This window comes from Gorilla gorilla, chromosome 23 (assembly GCF_029281585.2).
Source record: "Gorilla gorilla gorilla isolate KB3781 chromosome 23, NHGRI_mGorGor1-v2.1_pri, whole genome shotgun sequence".
In the NCBI taxonomy this organism is placed as follows: domain Eukaryota; kingdom Metazoa; phylum Chordata; class Mammalia; order Primates; family Hominidae; genus Gorilla; species Gorilla gorilla.
The window spans coordinates 23106421-23122870 of record NC_086018.1 but is presented as its reverse complement, the minus strand read 5'-3'; the positions used below and the strand labels follow the sequence as shown (position 1 = coordinate 23122870).

At 50.4% G+C, this 16450-nt stretch overlaps 1 protein-coding gene across 5 annotated transcripts in view; it reads right to left on the bottom strand.

Moving 5' to 3' along the window:
• KIAA1671 (KIAA1671 ortholog) overlaps nucleotides 1-16450 on the bottom strand; it is a 244275-nt gene that overhangs the window by 8711 nt on the left and 219114 nt on the right. For 4 of the 5 annotated variants that reach the window (XM_019018653.4, XM_055375349.2, XM_055375352.2 and 1 more), the window contains 4 exons: nucleotides 14172-14421; nucleotides 11123-11297; nucleotides 6864-6988; nucleotides 3611-3753 (listed from right to left, as the gene is read on the bottom strand). In XM_019018653.4, coding sequence (XP_018874198.3) covers nucleotides 3611-3753; nucleotides 6864-6988; nucleotides 11123-11297; nucleotides 14172-14421 — 693 coding nt within the window. Of the gene's footprint in view, nucleotides 1-826; nucleotides 1599-3610; nucleotides 3754-6863; nucleotides 6989-11122; nucleotides 11298-14171; nucleotides 14422-16450 lie in introns of those variants that run through there. The other variant, XM_055375353.2, reaches the window with a different exon arrangement.

Below are 16450 nucleotides of genomic sequence, written 5' to 3'. Positions count from 1 at the left end.
TCTTAATAACATCTTTCCTCTAGCTTACTTTATTGTAAGAATATATAAAAGATAACATACAAAATATACGTATGTGGTTATGAGTGAGGCTTCTGGTCAACACTGGGCTATTAGTAGTTAAATTTTAGAAAGTCAAAAGCTACATGCAGATTTTTGACTAAGTAGGAAGTCAGTACCCCTAATCTCTGCCTTGTTCAGGGATCAACTGTATTATTTACACACACACACACACACACACACACACACACACACACATCCCCGATTGGCTCTGTTTCTCTGGAGAACTCTGAACAATACAATGCCCATAAGACATACAGCATACAGAGCTGCCTTTTGTTTATCAAAGGTCAACAATAATTGTTTTGGGGAGGTGAGATTTGTTTAAACTGTTTGTTTGTTTTTTGTTTTTTCTTTTTTTTGAGACGGAGTCTCTCTCTGTCGCCCAGGCTGGAGTGCAGTGGCGCCATCTCGGTTCACTGCAAGCTCTGCCTCCTGGGTTCACGCCATTCTCCTGCCTCAGCCTCCCGAGTAGCTGGGACTACAGGCGCCCGCCATCACATCCGGCTAATTTTTTGTATTTTTAGTAGAGATGGGGTTTCACTGCGTTAGCCAGGACGGTCTTGATCTCCTGATCTTGTGATCCGCCCACCTCGGCCTCCCAAAGTGCTGGGAGTACAGGCGTGAGCCACCATGCCCAGCCTGTTCAAACTTTTTTAAATGGAAGAACACATACAGAAAGGTACTCAAATCAAAATGTGCACAGCTCAATGAATTTTCTCAAAGTGAATACATCTGAGTAGCCACCATCTACATGGTACTACTTTTGACTTTTATTTTTTTACCTTCTTCTTAGCAGTTTTCTGTGTTCTCAGAATTTCTTATAATGAGAACACAACATTTTAATAAAAAACAATAAAGTCAGGCCAGGCACAGTAGCTCATGCCTGTAATCCTAGCACTTTGGGAGGCAGAGAATCATCCAGGAATTCAAGACCGGCCTGGGCAACATGGCAAAATCTTGTCTCTACAAAAAAATACAAAAATTTGCCAGTCATGGTGGCACACAACTATGGTTCCAGCCACTCATGGAGGCTGAGGCGGGAGGATTCACCTGAGACTGGGGAGGTCGAGGCTATAATCATGCCATTGCATTCCAGCCTGGGTGACAGAGTGAGACCCTGTCCCAAAAACAACAAAAAAACAATAAAGTCACCATTGTTTAAAACTTCATTCAAGAAAAAAAAAATCACGTTTATGAAGATTGTTAAACGGGCACGGGAAAACATTCATATGGAACATGGAGCAGGGGAATCAAACTACGCAAACGTCGTGATCTCAGCTACGTTACAAAGAAAAAGAAAATGGGAGGAGAGATGCCCAGGTATCAACAGTAGTGGTCTTTGCACAGTAGGATCGTGGATGATTTTCTTTTCCCCTTTGTATTCTTTTTGTATTTTCTACAGTCACTGCTTTTATAATCAAACACACATGCACACAGGACGTGACTGATTCTGTTCTCAGAGAAAGCTCCTGAGACCCGTGGCCCTGGAGGGGTCGGAAAAGATGCTGGCCTGTTGGTGGTACAGTGGGGGTCTGCACCTGAGGGGATGAGAGATTAGGTGACTCTGGAGTCTAGGGGCAGGCCTTCAACTGCTATGCCTGCCAGCCTAGGAATGAGGAAGAAGAGGGCCCCCTGGGCAGATGGGGGTCTAGGGTACTCCAGACTTCAGCCAAGCTTTGCCTAATAGTGGAGACACAAGCCCAGGCCTCCAGAGGTGCCTCTGAGGCCCTAGTCTGGGGGTTCCTCTAGCCACAGAGAAATGCTGGAGCCCTCCACTGACTCTGGAGCCAGAATTCTGGCATTACCAGAGCAGGGAGGCACTGTCTCAACTATGGCCCTGTCTTTCTCTAACGTCTCACCTTCTGGTTCCCACAGCCCACTCTGCGCTATGTATTTTACACTGCCTGAGGCTCCCAGGTACATCTGGCCTCCAGGCCTTTGCATGTGCAGTGGCTTTAACCTGGGATCCCCTCTCCCTGCCCATGGTCCAGCTAAGACCCAATTGTCCACCATGATTCAGTTCAAGTATCTCCTTCTCTTGGAAGCTTCTTTTTTTTTATTAGAGAGGCAGGGACTGACTGCATTGCCCAGACTGGAGGGCAGTGGCACGATCATGGCCTCCATCTCCTGGGCTCAAGGGATCCTCCCACTTCCACCTCTGGAGTAGCTGGGACCACAGGCATGTACCACCACAGCCAGCTAATTTTTTTTCTTTATTTCTTTTTTTATTTTTCGTGACAAGGTCTCATTCTTTAGTCCAGGCTGGAGTGCAATGGTGCAATCATAGCTCACTGCAGCCTCCAACCCCTGGCCTCAAGTGATCCTCTCACCTCTGCCTTCCAAAGTCCTGGGACTATAAACGTGAGCCACTGCACCCAGCTGGAAGTCTTTTCTGCCGCCCATCCTCAAGTGTGCATTATGAGCCCTTCAGCTGCCTCCCTCCATCACAGGGGTCAGAGAAAGGGCCAGAGAGTAAAATATTCCTGATTCTGTGGGCTGTGGGGCATCTGTGCTACTTCTTAACTCTGCAGTGGTAGCACTAAAGCAGTTACAGACAATACATAAATGAATGCATGTGGCTGTGTTCCAATAAAGCTTACTTACAAAAACAGATGTGGGCTGGATTTGGCCTGTGGGCCATAGCTTACCCACTCTTGCTCTGATCCAGCCAGCACTTACTATCATTACAACTCTAGCATCAGAACAATCCCTAACTTTCATGGATTAACAGTGCTCATGATAAGATTTCCACTCTGCTTCACTGAGTACTTCTACATCCCAGGGCTCAGGCACAGGGCTTTACACACACTCGTTTCATCCTCATGACCACCTCGGAAGGTTAGGAGGTTAGAAAACCCACTTTACAGTTGAGGAAACTGAGGTTCAGGAGGTCAAGTACCTTTTCCCACGTCATGCAGCTCTTAAGCAGCAATGGTCCACCATTAAACCCTGGCTGTGTGACCTTAGATCCCCTGTTCTTAACCTCCACCTCCAGCTGCTGAAACACCCCTCTGAGAGCCTGAGAGCCTGAGAGCCTCTTGGGGGGCAGAAGCTGCTTTGTGCTCGTCTCTACACAGAACAGCCCAGGATCGGGATAGCTGTTCCACGAAGGGAGTGAAACTGATCTCATTCAACCTGGCCGTGCCCTTTGATCCACCTTCCCAGGTCCTCCAGATCTCTGATGATAAAGATACTTCCCCAAAGGGGAAGAGGAGGGAGAATGCCTCAGTTTCCCCATCGGTCTGGAGAGGGCTAAACTAGATCAGTAGTTGTCCAACAATGGTGCCCTGGCGTTCCATGTAGCAGGTGGCAGTGGGCGGGGGAAGAGGAGAGGCCAGCTGGCCTGATTCCTGGCCTCCCTCCCCGGCCTCTGTTGTACTTTTTAGGTATCTGAGTATTGAGAATTCACATGAACAAAGCTTCTGCTGCTAGAGAAAATTAAAAAGTTGTAACTCTCTTCTATTCAGCTCTAAAACCTATGCGAGCACCTCTCTGGAAGTATAGCCTGAGCTTGGAAGGAGAGGGACCCCCATTCCCCAAGACCCCTCACCTCTCATCCTTGTCCATGCTGGAAGGCAGCACGCGACTGCCCAGCACCCCAGGCTGGAAGGGGGACTTGGGGCTCTTGGGTTGGGGTGCCCAGCTGGGGGTCTCGCCAGGACTGTCCACCTCTGGCCTCTTGTGCAGCTGAGCCTGGGGAGAAAAGAGAGCCGAGTCTATAAGCTGCCCTTTGTCTGGGGAAGGGCCCCCTCCCATGCAAATATCAGGTACAATGAGCCTTCTGCAAACACTCGGGACCCCCTGAATCGGAATAAACCCAGACAGGAAACATGGGGGCTGAGAAAAGTTAGTTGTCAGTCTGGCATTCCAAGCAGCCACCCTCGACCCCCAAGATCGAATCACCACCCAAACCCCACATAATCACATTCTCTTTTGCTGAAAAGCCACCATTTGTAGTGTGCTCAGCACACGGCATGCCACCCTGAGAACCCTACATGGAGAGAGCAGCTCCCTCCATCCAACAGCTGCAGCTTAGCTCCGTTCAGTTCCTTATTCCTGGAGCCATGTAAATAAAATGAAGTTTTCAACAGTCCATTAGAGTCCCATAAGAAAACCAGAGGGCAAATATCCACCCATTTTTGGAGGGCATGTTGGGAATGGAATACAATGGTGTGCATAAAATTCCCTTGTAGGACCTGAGGTGTGAGTGCTGGCAAGTGGCTTCTCTCTCCCAGGCCGTGTTGGGTCAGCCCCTGGCAACAGCAGTCATCACCATTGTCCACTGATAGCTTCTGTGCACTGATCACCCATCATTTTTGCTCTACCAGGCTCAAGTAATATGACAAATGTGAGCTCATTCCATGTGTGTATGATTCTTTTAGGGCAGATCCTGGCTTTCCCCATTTTACAGGGCGAGAGAGCCCAAAGCTCAAAGGTCTAGCCCGAAGTCACACAGCTTTAATGAACTGGGATTCACACCGGGTCTGCCCGCAGCCCAACTCCAGGGTTCTTTCCAGGACAAGCCCTGCAACCTCCCCTGGTTGTTAATAATCGCCTAGCACTGCTGTGGTAGAGATTGAAGTTTAAGCTAACACTGATGAATGAATGGCCAGAGCCCCGTTTTCACAGAGCACAGTGGACTGGAGCTGTGTTCTGGAATCCCAAGATCTGCCTCAGCAGTTACTCGGTGCATCCACATGGGAGCCCCAGGGCCTCCATCTCACCTACACCCAGGGCCTGTGGCTGTCTGCCTCCTGCGTTAGGCTACCTTATAAGATCATTTGCTTTGTGGCAAGAAAGAAAATGAGGGAAGGAAGGAAGGATGGGAGGGAGGGAGGGAGGAAGGCCAGATGCGGTGGCTCACGCCTGTAATCCCAGCACTTTGGGAGGCCGGGGTGGGCGGATCAGGAGGTCAGGAGATTGAGACCATCCTTACTAACATGGTGAAACCCCGTTTCTACTAAAAATACAAAAAATTAGCCAGGCATGGTGGCCGGTGCCTGTAGTCCCAGCTACTCGGGAGGCTGAGGCAGGAGAATCGCTTGAACCCGGGAGGCGGAGCTTGCAGTGGATCACACCACTGCACTCTAGCCTGGGCGACAGAGCGAGACTCTGTCTCAAAAAACAAAAAAAGAAGAAGGAAGGAAGGAAGGAAGGAAGGAGAGAACAAGGAAGGAAGGAAGGAGAAAGAGAAAGGAAGGGAGGGAGGGAGGGAAAGAAAGTCAGAAAACCTCCAACCTAGTTCTAGTGACTGAAAGATGTTCACACTTTAAGGGCCTGTAAAATCAATTACAGACACAAGCACGTATCCACTACTGACTGACTATTCGTGGAAGAAATGACAGAAAAGCAAAACTTCCATCTACTAAAGGAGCAACAGAGTCACGGCGCTCCCACATGGGGATTGTGTGGCCTGCATGGGATACACAGAGTTGAGAAATTCCACCAACAATTCAGGCTTGTTTGCCTTCATTTCTTCTTCAATAAAAGGGGAAAGAAGAGCTACCTTTTGCAAGGTTGCTGGAGCATAAAGTGAGTTTGCAAGCACATGATGTCTGACACAGAACAGGGGGGCAAAAGGGCCTCTTTCCTCACCCAAATTAAGTGCCATTTGGTTCCAGGACTATGAGAGACACTTGTGAGAGCTGGAGGCGGGGAGGAGGGAGGCAGCTCAGCCTTTCCCTCAGCATTGCATAATACAGTTGGCATTCTGGTGCAATTTGAGAGACTGGGACTTGGTTCCAGCACTGGCTTCCTGTGTCATCTGGTACTGAAATGATCATTTTCTGTGCCTGCCTTCCACAGCAGACCGGATTCCTCAAGGGCTTCAGGAGCCTGGGTTTGTTCACTCCTGCTTCCCTGATGCTCAGCACTGGTGAGCGTCACCAGTTGGATTCTCAGCCCACTTTACAGATAAGCAAACCAAGGCTTAGCTATGACACCAGAGCAGCAGGTTTGGTGGCGGAGGAGAGTCAGAAAGTGGAGATTAAGCAACACAGGGCCACTGGTGAAAGCCAAGTAAGTTGGTAGTATTGTTAATGACAGAAGCCAATTTCTTAATTTTGCCAATGTGCTATGGTCATGTGAAATACTATCATGTGGGTGAAGCTGAGTGAAGCGTATGGAGAAACTCCCTGAGTTATTTTTGCAACTCCCTTTGAAACTTAAACTATTTCAAAAATGGAAGGAATGAAGGAAGGAGGAAGGAAAAAAAGGATAAAAAAGGATAGACAAAAAAGGAAGGAAGGAAGAAAAGAGAAAGGGAGGGAGGAAATAAAGAAGAGAAAAGGAAGGAGAAAGGGAGGGAGGAAAGAGAAATAGGAAGGGAGGGAAGAAGAAGGGACAAAAGGAAGGAGGAAGACAGGGAGACAGGGAAGGAGGGAGGAAGGAAAGGAAGAAAGGAAGGAAGGACGGAAGGAAGGAATCTGTTTGTCTTTTGTTTTTTTTTGAGATGGAGTCCCGCTCTGTCGCCCAGGCTGGAGTGCCGTGGCGCAATCTCGGCTTACTGCAAGCTCCGCCTCCCAGGTTCAAGCCATTCTCCTGCCTCAGCCTCCCAGGTAGCTGGGACTACAGGTGCCCGCCACCACGCCTGGCTAATTTTTTTCTATTTTTTAGTAGAGACGGGGTTTCACCATGTTATCCAGGATGGTCTCGATCTCCTGACCTCGTGATCCGCCCGACTCGGCCTCCCAAAGTGCTGGGATTACAGGCGTGAGCCACTGCACCCAGCCGGAATCTGTTCTTTACGCTGCTAAGGTTGAGGATCATGCCCACCAGGTGACTCTTGGTGAGAGATCTGGTACCTTTAGCACTGCCGGATCCATGCCCGGAAACGCAGGCATCCTCTGAGGATGGCTGACGGGGGTCCTCTCAGCTTTGGATGGCTTCTCCTCCTCATCCGACTCTTCCTTCCTGGGTGATTTCTCCTCTGTTGCAAAGAAAAAGGCACTGAATTCATCAGCAGCTGCCACGTATTGAGGTCCTACGTGCCAGATAATTTGCACGCAGTATCTCATGCAATGCTCACATCAGACCTGCACAGAAGACGCTATGGCCCACTTTACAGATGAGGACCACCCAGGTGCCTGCTTTCATGCTCGCTCTCCTCACAACTCTGCTTCTTGCCAGAAGATACTGACAACAGGCAGAGTAGGTTTTCTTTTGCGGGAGGACAGAGGCAAACCCATCTCCTGGGCCCTTGGCTCATTCCAAGTCAGGGAAATAGAAGGAAATCTTTGGCAGAGGCAGGAAAGTAAATAGGAATGCTTTCAGCCAACAATGCACCGATGTTATGCTCTCAGAGGAGCATGTGGAGAGCTTCATGTGTCTTGTGGAAAGGCGGCCCAAAGGTGGACCAGGAAGCCATTTTCCTTGACCGCAGCTCCCCTATCCAGGACTTAACCCCAGACCGGTGCTTGAGGCTGAGCTGATCACTCAAGCTTTTGGGTGATGGGCTGCCTATCCCCCTCTTCCAAGAGTGATATGGGAGGAGTTTCTACTTCCCTGAGACCAGGATGCTGGCATGGGCACAGTGAGGATTGGAGGAGGGGGCAGGGATGAAAGAGGCAAGACCTGGTGCTCTGGAGCCCTTGGGCTACCCGGGGAACTGAGGTACGCTAAGAAAACACAGACCCAGCCTTCCCCATCCAGCCCCTGGCCGGCTCCTCCAGGCTGACGGGAGCCAGAGGTGCTGCTGCCACGTTCCAGCTGGGGGTATTTGTGTGCTTTTGTCCCTATTATGGTCTTCATTTGCTCCAGGTGGCTTAATAGAGCTTGACTCAGAAAATCGAGAAAGTGCAGAGAGGTCTCACCTGAGGCACTTAAACATTTCCTTTAATAACAGAAATGGGATAGGAGTGGGAGAGAGAACTCTCCAAGCATTTCTTTAAGGTATCTGGTCAGAAGCAATGCCCCTCACTCAGCTCAGAGCCTGGTCTGACATCCTAATGTTTGCTATGGGCAAATCCCAAATGAACAAAGGCACCTACAAGATGTTTTTGAGGACTAAAAAGGCTGTGTCTACATAGAGTGGGCAGGTCAACTGCTCTAGTTTCCATTGCAAGAAGAAATTTTTTCTTCTTTTTTTTTTTTGAGACAGAGTCTAGCTTTGTCGCTAGGCTGGAGTGCAGTGGCACGATCTCGGCTCCCTGCAACCTCCGCTTCCTGGGTTCAAGCGATTCTCCTGCCTCAGCCTCCTAAGTAGCTGGGATTACAGGCACGTGCCACCATGCCCAGCTATTTTTGTATTTTTAGTAGATACGGGGTTTCACCATGTTGGCCAGAATGGTCTCAATCTTCTGACCTCGTGATCCACCCACCTTGGCCTCCCATAGTGCTGGGATTACAGGCGTGAGCCACCACGCCCTGCCTGTTTCTTCTTAAAAGTCTTTCATGGCTCTCCATCTACAGACGAAATCTAACTCCTTAGCAAAGCATCAGGGATCTCCATGACCTGGCCCCTGCCTACCTTTCCAGCATATCCTGCTATTCCCAGCTTGAGCAACACGAAACTGTTTAGGAATGCTCCTGCCACACACACAGAATGTTCTTTCCACATCTCTGTCCCTTTGATCTTGTTGATACTTCTGCCTGGAATAACTTTCCCTAACTCATTATTATCCATTCTTCAAGATTCAGCTCAGGTTTTGATACGGTAAGCAGCCAAAATAGTCCTTAGAGGAAAATGTATAGCCTTAAATGATGCATTAGAAACCAGAAAAGATTGATAATATATGGACTGATCTTTCAACTCGGAAATACAGAAAAAAGACCAGCGAGCAAACCTAAAGAGAATACAGGGGTGGATTTAATCAAAATAAAAGCAGAAATAGTAAAACCTTATTAAGCTATGTCTCTGTCTCTCGTAACTCAAAGAGCCTCAATTAATATACTAACCTTCAAAACACTGTTTTACCTAGTTTCTGATAAGTTCTGCATAACAAGAAATCAGTTTCCACTTTTGGGAGTGCCACCCTGGAGGCCAACGCATTGGGCAGGGGAAGCGGCTCCGTTCCCTTCCCAACGCAGGAGGCGCAAGTGCTGAAGCAGCTGGTGGAGCGGCGCGAGCACGAGCGCGAGGTGCTGCACAAGGCGCTGGAGGAGAATAACAATTTCAGCCGCCAGGCGGAGAAGTTCAACTACAAATGGAGCTCAGCAAGGAGATCCGCGAGGCGCACCTGGCCGCGCTGCGCGAGCGGCTGCGCGAGGAGCTGCACGCGGCCGAGGTGCGCAGGAACAAGGAGCAGCGAGAGGAGATGTCGGGCTAAGGGTCCGGGACGGGCGGCGCCCATCCTGCGAGAGAACACGTTCGGCTTTTGGTTTTATTTCGTTCACCTCTGTCTAGATGCAACTTTTGTTCCTCCTCCCCCACCCCCGCCCCCAGCTTCATGCTTCTCTTCCGCACTCAGCCGCCCACTGCCCTGTCCTCGTGGTGAGTCGCTGACCACGGCTTCCCCTGCAGGAGCCGCCGGGCGTGAGACGCGGTCCCTCGGTGTAGACGCCAGGCCGGGCGCGGCTGGGTCCCCCGGGGGCCCTGTGAGAGAGGTGGTGGTGACCGTGGTAAACCCAGGGCGGTGGCGTGGGATCGCGGGTCCTTACGCTGGGCTGTCTGGTCAGCACGTGCAGGTCAGGGCAGGTCCTCTGAGCCGGCGCCCCTGGCCAGCAGGCGAGGCTACAGTACCTGCTGTCTTTCCAGGGGAAAGGGGCTCCCCATGAGGGAGGGGCGACGGGGGAAGCGGGTGATGGTGCCTGGGAGCCTGCGTGTGTAGCCGGAGCTTGCTGAACTGGCAGGCGGGCGGGTGGGTGGGGGCTGCAGCTCTCCTTAATGTGGTTGCACAGGGGTCCTCTGAGACCACCTGGCCTGAGGTGGACACCCTGGGCCTTCCTGGAAGCCTGCAGTTGGGGGCCTGCCCTGAGTCTGCTGGGGAGTGGGCATTCTCTGCCAGGGACCCATGAGCAGGCTGCATGGTCTAGAGGTTGTGGGCAGCATGGACAGTCCCCCACTCAGAAGTGCAAGAGTTCCAAAGAGCCTCTGGCCCAGGCGCCTCCGTGGGACAGCCCCGCCGCCCCTCCCCACCAGGGCTTTGCAGATGTCCTTGAAAGACCCACCCTAGAGCCCTTTGGAGTGCTGGCCCCTCCTGTGCCCTCTGCCCTGGTGGAAGTGGCAGCCACAAGTCCTCCTCAGGGAGCCCCAAGGGGGATTTTGTGGGACCGCTGCCCACATATCCAGGTGTTGGAAAGGCAGTGGGTAAGGTTCCCAAGCCAGCCCCCACACCCTTCCCACTTGGCACCCAGAGGGGGCTGTGGCTCGAGGCCTGACTCCAGGCCTCTCCTGCCCACACCCTCTGGGCTGAGTTCCTTCTTTCCCTTGAATGCCCAGTGCTGGCCCTGGAGGACGGTCAGCTGGAGGACGGCGGTGGGGGAGGCTGTCTTTGTACCACTGCAGCATCCCCCACTTCTCCACGGAAGCCCCATCCCAAAGCTGCTGCCCGGCCCCTTGCTGTAAAATGTGAAGGGGGTGGCTGAGTTCTCTTAGGACCCAGAGCCAGGGCCCTCAGCTTCGATCCTGCAGGAGGCCTTGGCCGGGCACTGCCAGCGTCTTCCAGAGCCACACCAGGGACCACGGGAGGATCCTGACCCCTGCAGGGCTCAGGGGTCAGCAGGGACCCACTGCCCCATCTCCCTCTCCCGACCAAGACAGCCCCAGAAGGAGCAGCCAGCTGGGTTGGGAACCCAAGGCTGCCCACATGTGGCTTTTGTGGGACTCAGAAAGGGAAGGAGAACTGAGGGCTGGGATATTACTCATGGTGGCAGCTCTCATAGCGAAAGCCTACTGTAATATGCACCCATCTCATCCACGTAGTAAAGTGAACTTAAAAATTAAATGAACAATTAAATAAACACCTGTTTAAGACATGAAAAAAAAAAAAAGAAATCAGTTTCCTATGTAATTGTGTTCTAATGATCTACAGCCTTCCAAGTCAGGAATTTTTTCGTAGGGCTTAGTCTAAATCCTTCCTGCTGTTCAATGTGCTATCTGAGGAGGAGAGAAGGCATGGCATACCCGTTGAGTCTTTGAACATCCACGTGTTGTCAGTCTCATCCTCCAAAGGTGATCTGCTCTCGGACTCACTAAATCGGCTGCGCCGGAGGGAGTGGGAGATGGGGGCCCGGCGGCGGCTTCTCTTGCTGAGCTGCACCCGGGTCTTGAGGGCACTTGAGTCGAGGACTGAGGTTTGCTTTGGGAGCAGCAGGGAGGAAGAGGAAAAAAATCAAGGGAACCATCAATGGAGGGTACCACAACACAGTTGGTGGTACACAGCTTCGTTGACAGATGAGAGGCTATTTAGGTGGTACCTAGGCCAGGGCTTCCACATTTTAATAGTAACCTAACACCCAAAGCCTAAATTTCCCCATAAAACATACCCCATAGGCTGATGACAAAAGTCAGGTGGAACAATGAACCTTGAGTGCCCTAGTACAGTGCCTGGCTGCCTGGCACCCAGTAGGCACATAATACAAATGCCTTTTCCCTCCCAGTGACATCCACCACACAAGCATGTAATCTACAGCAATGATCAGTACATAGCAGGAGCTCAATAAATGTTTGTTTGTTGAATGAATAATGGATTCAACATCTAACTAAATCCTTCTGTCAACTGTATTCACACAGAGTCCCCGGGTTGAGACGTTCTCCGTGGAATTCCTCCATTACTCACATAATCTAGGGTGCAGGTGGGAAAGGAGGGGGCAGCTTACTAAACATCAGGAGTCCATTTTCAGGCATCCCTGAAGACTCACACTCTGAGCTGCGACAGGTGGGGGGTTGGTGAGGGCTGCCAAGTCACTACTATCCCCAGTGAAAGGGTGGGGAGCACAGACCATCTGGGTGGGCCCCAGTAAGGAGATGGGAAGTGCCTGGCTCAGAATTCTCCCGGGAGACAGCAGTGAAGTGCTCAGAGCTGGGGTTCAAACCCTGCTGGGTTCGAATCCTGGCTATGTGACCTTGGGCAATGAGCTTCACTTCTCTGAGCGTGGGTGTCCCTATTTATAAAAAGGAGATAAACAGAGTGCCTCCTTCCTACAGTGGCTGAGAGAACTCCCTGTGCTCAGGTGTGGAAAGCCCTTGTTTCAGACAGAGCCTGACCACGGCTCACAGCCAAGAGCTCTTTCCGGCAAGCTGACGTTCTTACATGAAATGTTGGTTTCTTCCACCTAGGTCCACTTTGGAGAAATTCCATCACCCAAGGCCTTCTAAGTCAGTGATGACAGGCTAATTTCAATGAATCATTTCCCAACAATGGTAAGTAACGAAAGTCCCAATGGGGTGGTGGAAGGAGCTGATCATAGCTACTTCCCAAACCAGCCACAGTGGTATCTTGTGAGGAGACTTGCATGGGACCAGTGAAAGAGGAGGAAAGACGGAAATCAGAAAGTGCCTGCTGCACCTAGAGGCAGGCTTGCTTCTCTGGCCACTTAACAGAGCCAGGTTTTCAGACTCCAAGAGAGCAGGACAGAATCACACTGACAGAGGGGCTGGCTTGGAGGGGAAGATGGTGCCACCCTTACATCCTCAGCCTGGTACAGAGTCTGGATTCCTTAGTGCCCTGCCTCCGCCTTGCCATTTGGCCTCCAAACTGTCCCCACAGGAGACCTAAATCATGGTTGGCACCATACATAAACCTCAGTATCCCCACAGGAGACCCAAATCGTGGTGGGCATCACACATAAACCTCAGTATAATTTCAGTAAGCATTAGACCTATGCTTAGGGACACCAGCATTTAGAGTCACTCCATGGCCACTTTGATTTGCTAATTTGCAAAATGGGCAGGCAGTTTTGCCTCTGGGGTTATTAACATGTGCCTGGGCCAGTGGTCAACACTCACTGACTGTTGTTTATAATGGACATCAAGAAGGAACCACTTAGCGTTCTAGCAGGAAAGTTCATGATGCAGTGACATGATGCTGGCATGTAAGGCACACTGCAAGATCTCAATACATGTCTGTTGAGTGAATAACTGAATATATCACCCAACTAAATCCTGATGACACCCAGGGAGGTGGGCATGGCCATGGTTATATAATGGGGTTCCCCGATCAAGACTCAACTTGTGTCTTTCTTTGTCTCTGCCCTGATCTAGAGGTGCCAGCGAGAGACCTTGGCCATATACTGAAGGAGAATCCTCTTTGAAGCCCTAAAGGAAGCCATTTTTCTAAAGCAGCGGTGTTCCTCCTCTGGGGAAATGTGGGTAGCCAATGCCCAAGTGTGTAGGTGGGAGGCTTTACTGCCAGGAGAGAGGGTCCCTTTCACATTTTGCAGACGTTCTATCCCCCAGAAAGTGGGCAGGTAGCCCTATTGTTACGCGAGGAGAATAATGACATCACCCCTGGGTTTCAAGGGTTGAAAAGGAAGACCTGCCTGACCTCTGGAGGTGAGGCTCCCAGGGGAAAGGAGGATAAGTTCTGGTCTGGAAGATGCTACAGCAGGAGACTGTTTGACCTGCTACGCTGGGGCAGCTGACATCCTGGCTGTGCTTGGGACCTGAAAGAGCTGAGTGCTAGGGGCTGTCCCCTGGGACCTCCATGAAAGGTGCCCATGCCTGAGGGGACTTTCTGTCCTGGAAGAGCCACTACAGAGACAGTCGGATCCCCTGATACCAGGGACACTGTTGTACCAAGCAAGACCTTAGTGAGAACGTTCAGCAGAATCATTCTGAGCAAACTCCAGGCTCTTCATGCTTGCAACTATAAACCTCAGGGTGACTTCCCAGGGGTAAGTGGTCAGACTCCCTGCTTACCTGGCAGGTGAGGGCTTAGATCAGTTTTAATTTGAATGCATGCAATTGTATTTGAGGCTGTGGAGCTGATGATGCTGGTTACAAGTGGATAAGGAAGCTGAGGCTCAGAGAGGTGAAGACATTTGCCCCAAGACACACAGCAGGTGTATGGCAGGTCCAAGATACATGCATAAGCGAGTCCCATTTCAAACACAGTGCCCTCCGTACCCACTCCAAGGGTCCCTGGCACACAGATCCTACACCTGAAGTGGCAATTCACAGAGAGAGGCTGGAATTTCCATTTAAGAAGAAATGCTCCTGGCCACTGACTTACATCAATGAAGGAGAAGTCATCTACTCTCTTTTCAGGGCAGGCGTCTGGTGGAGGTGGCCCCTCCATCCCATCGGTGGATTCCAGGTCAGTGCTGGAGTGGTCCACGCTGGTGCTCCGCTGGTCCCTGGAGCAGTCATACTGGTCCCCTGCTGAGGTGGGCTCCGTTTGGGAGGACAGAGAAGACAAACGGCTGCTGGGGGGCTGTTTCCTTGTCGATGTGGCACTGCTATCTGGGGACTCAGTGGCCAAGCTGCCAAAAAAGGGAATGAAGGGAGACATGGTTATGGAGAATGTTTCAGAGAACGGGATTTCAAGTGAAGGATGCTGCAGGCAGCATAGCTTGGGGTATGTTTTATAAGCCAAGTAACAACAGACAGAACATCCCAGCAGAAGACCCTCTTTGGAAACAGCACAAGATGTGTCAGCGAGGTGCTGTTTGAGGCACTGCCTGGAACACCTGGCCAGGTGCAGAATGGGAGGAGTCAGTCCTGTGCCACTCAAGATCCTTTAGCCCTGCGCTGTCCTGGACGGAAGCTGCTTATCACAGGTGGTTGCTGGGTCCTTGCAATGGAGCAAGTGACAGAGCTGAGATATGCCGTGAGCATCTTACACACTGGATTTCCTATACCTTACACACTGGATTTCCAATACTTTGAATAGGAAAAAAAGAATGTAAACTGCCTCGCTAATAACTTTTCATGTTAATTACATGTGGAAATGATAGTATTTTGGATCCCTTGGTTCTGATAAAATACATCCCTAAATTGAATTTCACTTGTTTCTTTTTATTCTTTTGGTGTAGCTACCAGGACACTGTAAATTACATATATGTCTTGCATTTGCAGCTTACATTATAATTCTTTTTTATTTATAATCGATACATAGTAATTACATGTTTCCGGGGTACAGAGTGGTGTTTCAATACATATATTGTATAAGGATCAAATCATCATGTATTTCTGCTGGGCAGTGCTGATGTAGATCAAATTGTTATCAGCAGTTACCCATGGAAGAGCAGGTGGTGGGACCTGCATTATTTCATTCACTCATTCATTTAGTCATTTAATAAAAATCTACTGAGCACTTACTATGTGCCAAGAAAGCATTGTGCTAAAAAATGTGTCATTCTATCCTCTCCAATAATCCTATGAGGATTATCCTATAACTGCCACAATCCTACAAGTTAGGGTTGGTGACATGGTTTGGATTTGTGTCCCCAACTAAATCTCATGTCGAATTGGAGGAAGGGCCTGGTGGGGGGAAGTGATTGGATCATGGGGGCAGATGTCCTCCTTGCTGTTCTCATGATAGTGAGTGAGCTCTCACAAGATCTGAAGGTGTGTGGCACCTTCCCCTTCTCTCTCTCCTGCTGCCAGGTAGGATGTGCCTTGCTTCCCCTTCACCTTCCGCCATGATTGTAAGTTTCCTGAGGCTTCCCCAGCCCTGCAGAACTGTGAGTCAATTAAACCTCTTTCCTTTACAAATTACCCAGTCTCAGGTAGTTCTGTATAGCAGTGTGAAAACAGACTAATATAATTGGCCTCATGAACTTAAGTATTCTTATTCACCTTGTTAAAGGTGAGGAAACTGAGGCATAGAGATGTAAATTAGCTTGTCCCCAGCAACAGGACTGGGATTGAGCCCAGGCAGTCTGACTCCAGCGTCCACATCCTTGGCTCTCTCCTACTTCCGAAATCTCTTCCTATGATAATATAATCAGGTATCACTTGGGTCATTGGAATAATGTAAGATAGAAAATTTACAGATAATTCAAGTCATTAAAAACCTCCTGGCCTGCCTCCATCCACATATTAAAAAGAACACCTAAGCCAATAGCCTAGCAAAGCCTCCAGGTCATGGGAAACCCTTGCCTTGAGAAAGGACAGGTGGGCACACCTGACAAGTGGGCCTACTCTCAAGACCACAAGTCTGCTCCCTTGAGCAGAACTTTCCACAGGTGTGCTGGCATTTCATCGTGCTTTCTGTCAGCTCTGGGATGATTTTATTACTTGTCATATGGAGGATGTTAGGGTTGTAAGGTGGATTGAGGCAAATCCACACGGGATGAAGGTAACAGCACTGAGAGACAGCAGGTGGCACCATTGTCCAAGGCTGGGTGTGCCATGCTCCTGGGGTGGCCCGAGGAGGGGAAGTTGCATTGTCTCTGCGGGACAGCAGGGAGCACCCCCTCAGGGGTGCACCTAAGTCCACACTCCAGGTCCCACAGGTCCTGAGTCAGAACTGGGGAATGGAGACCCCAAGAGAGGAACAGGCTCCTA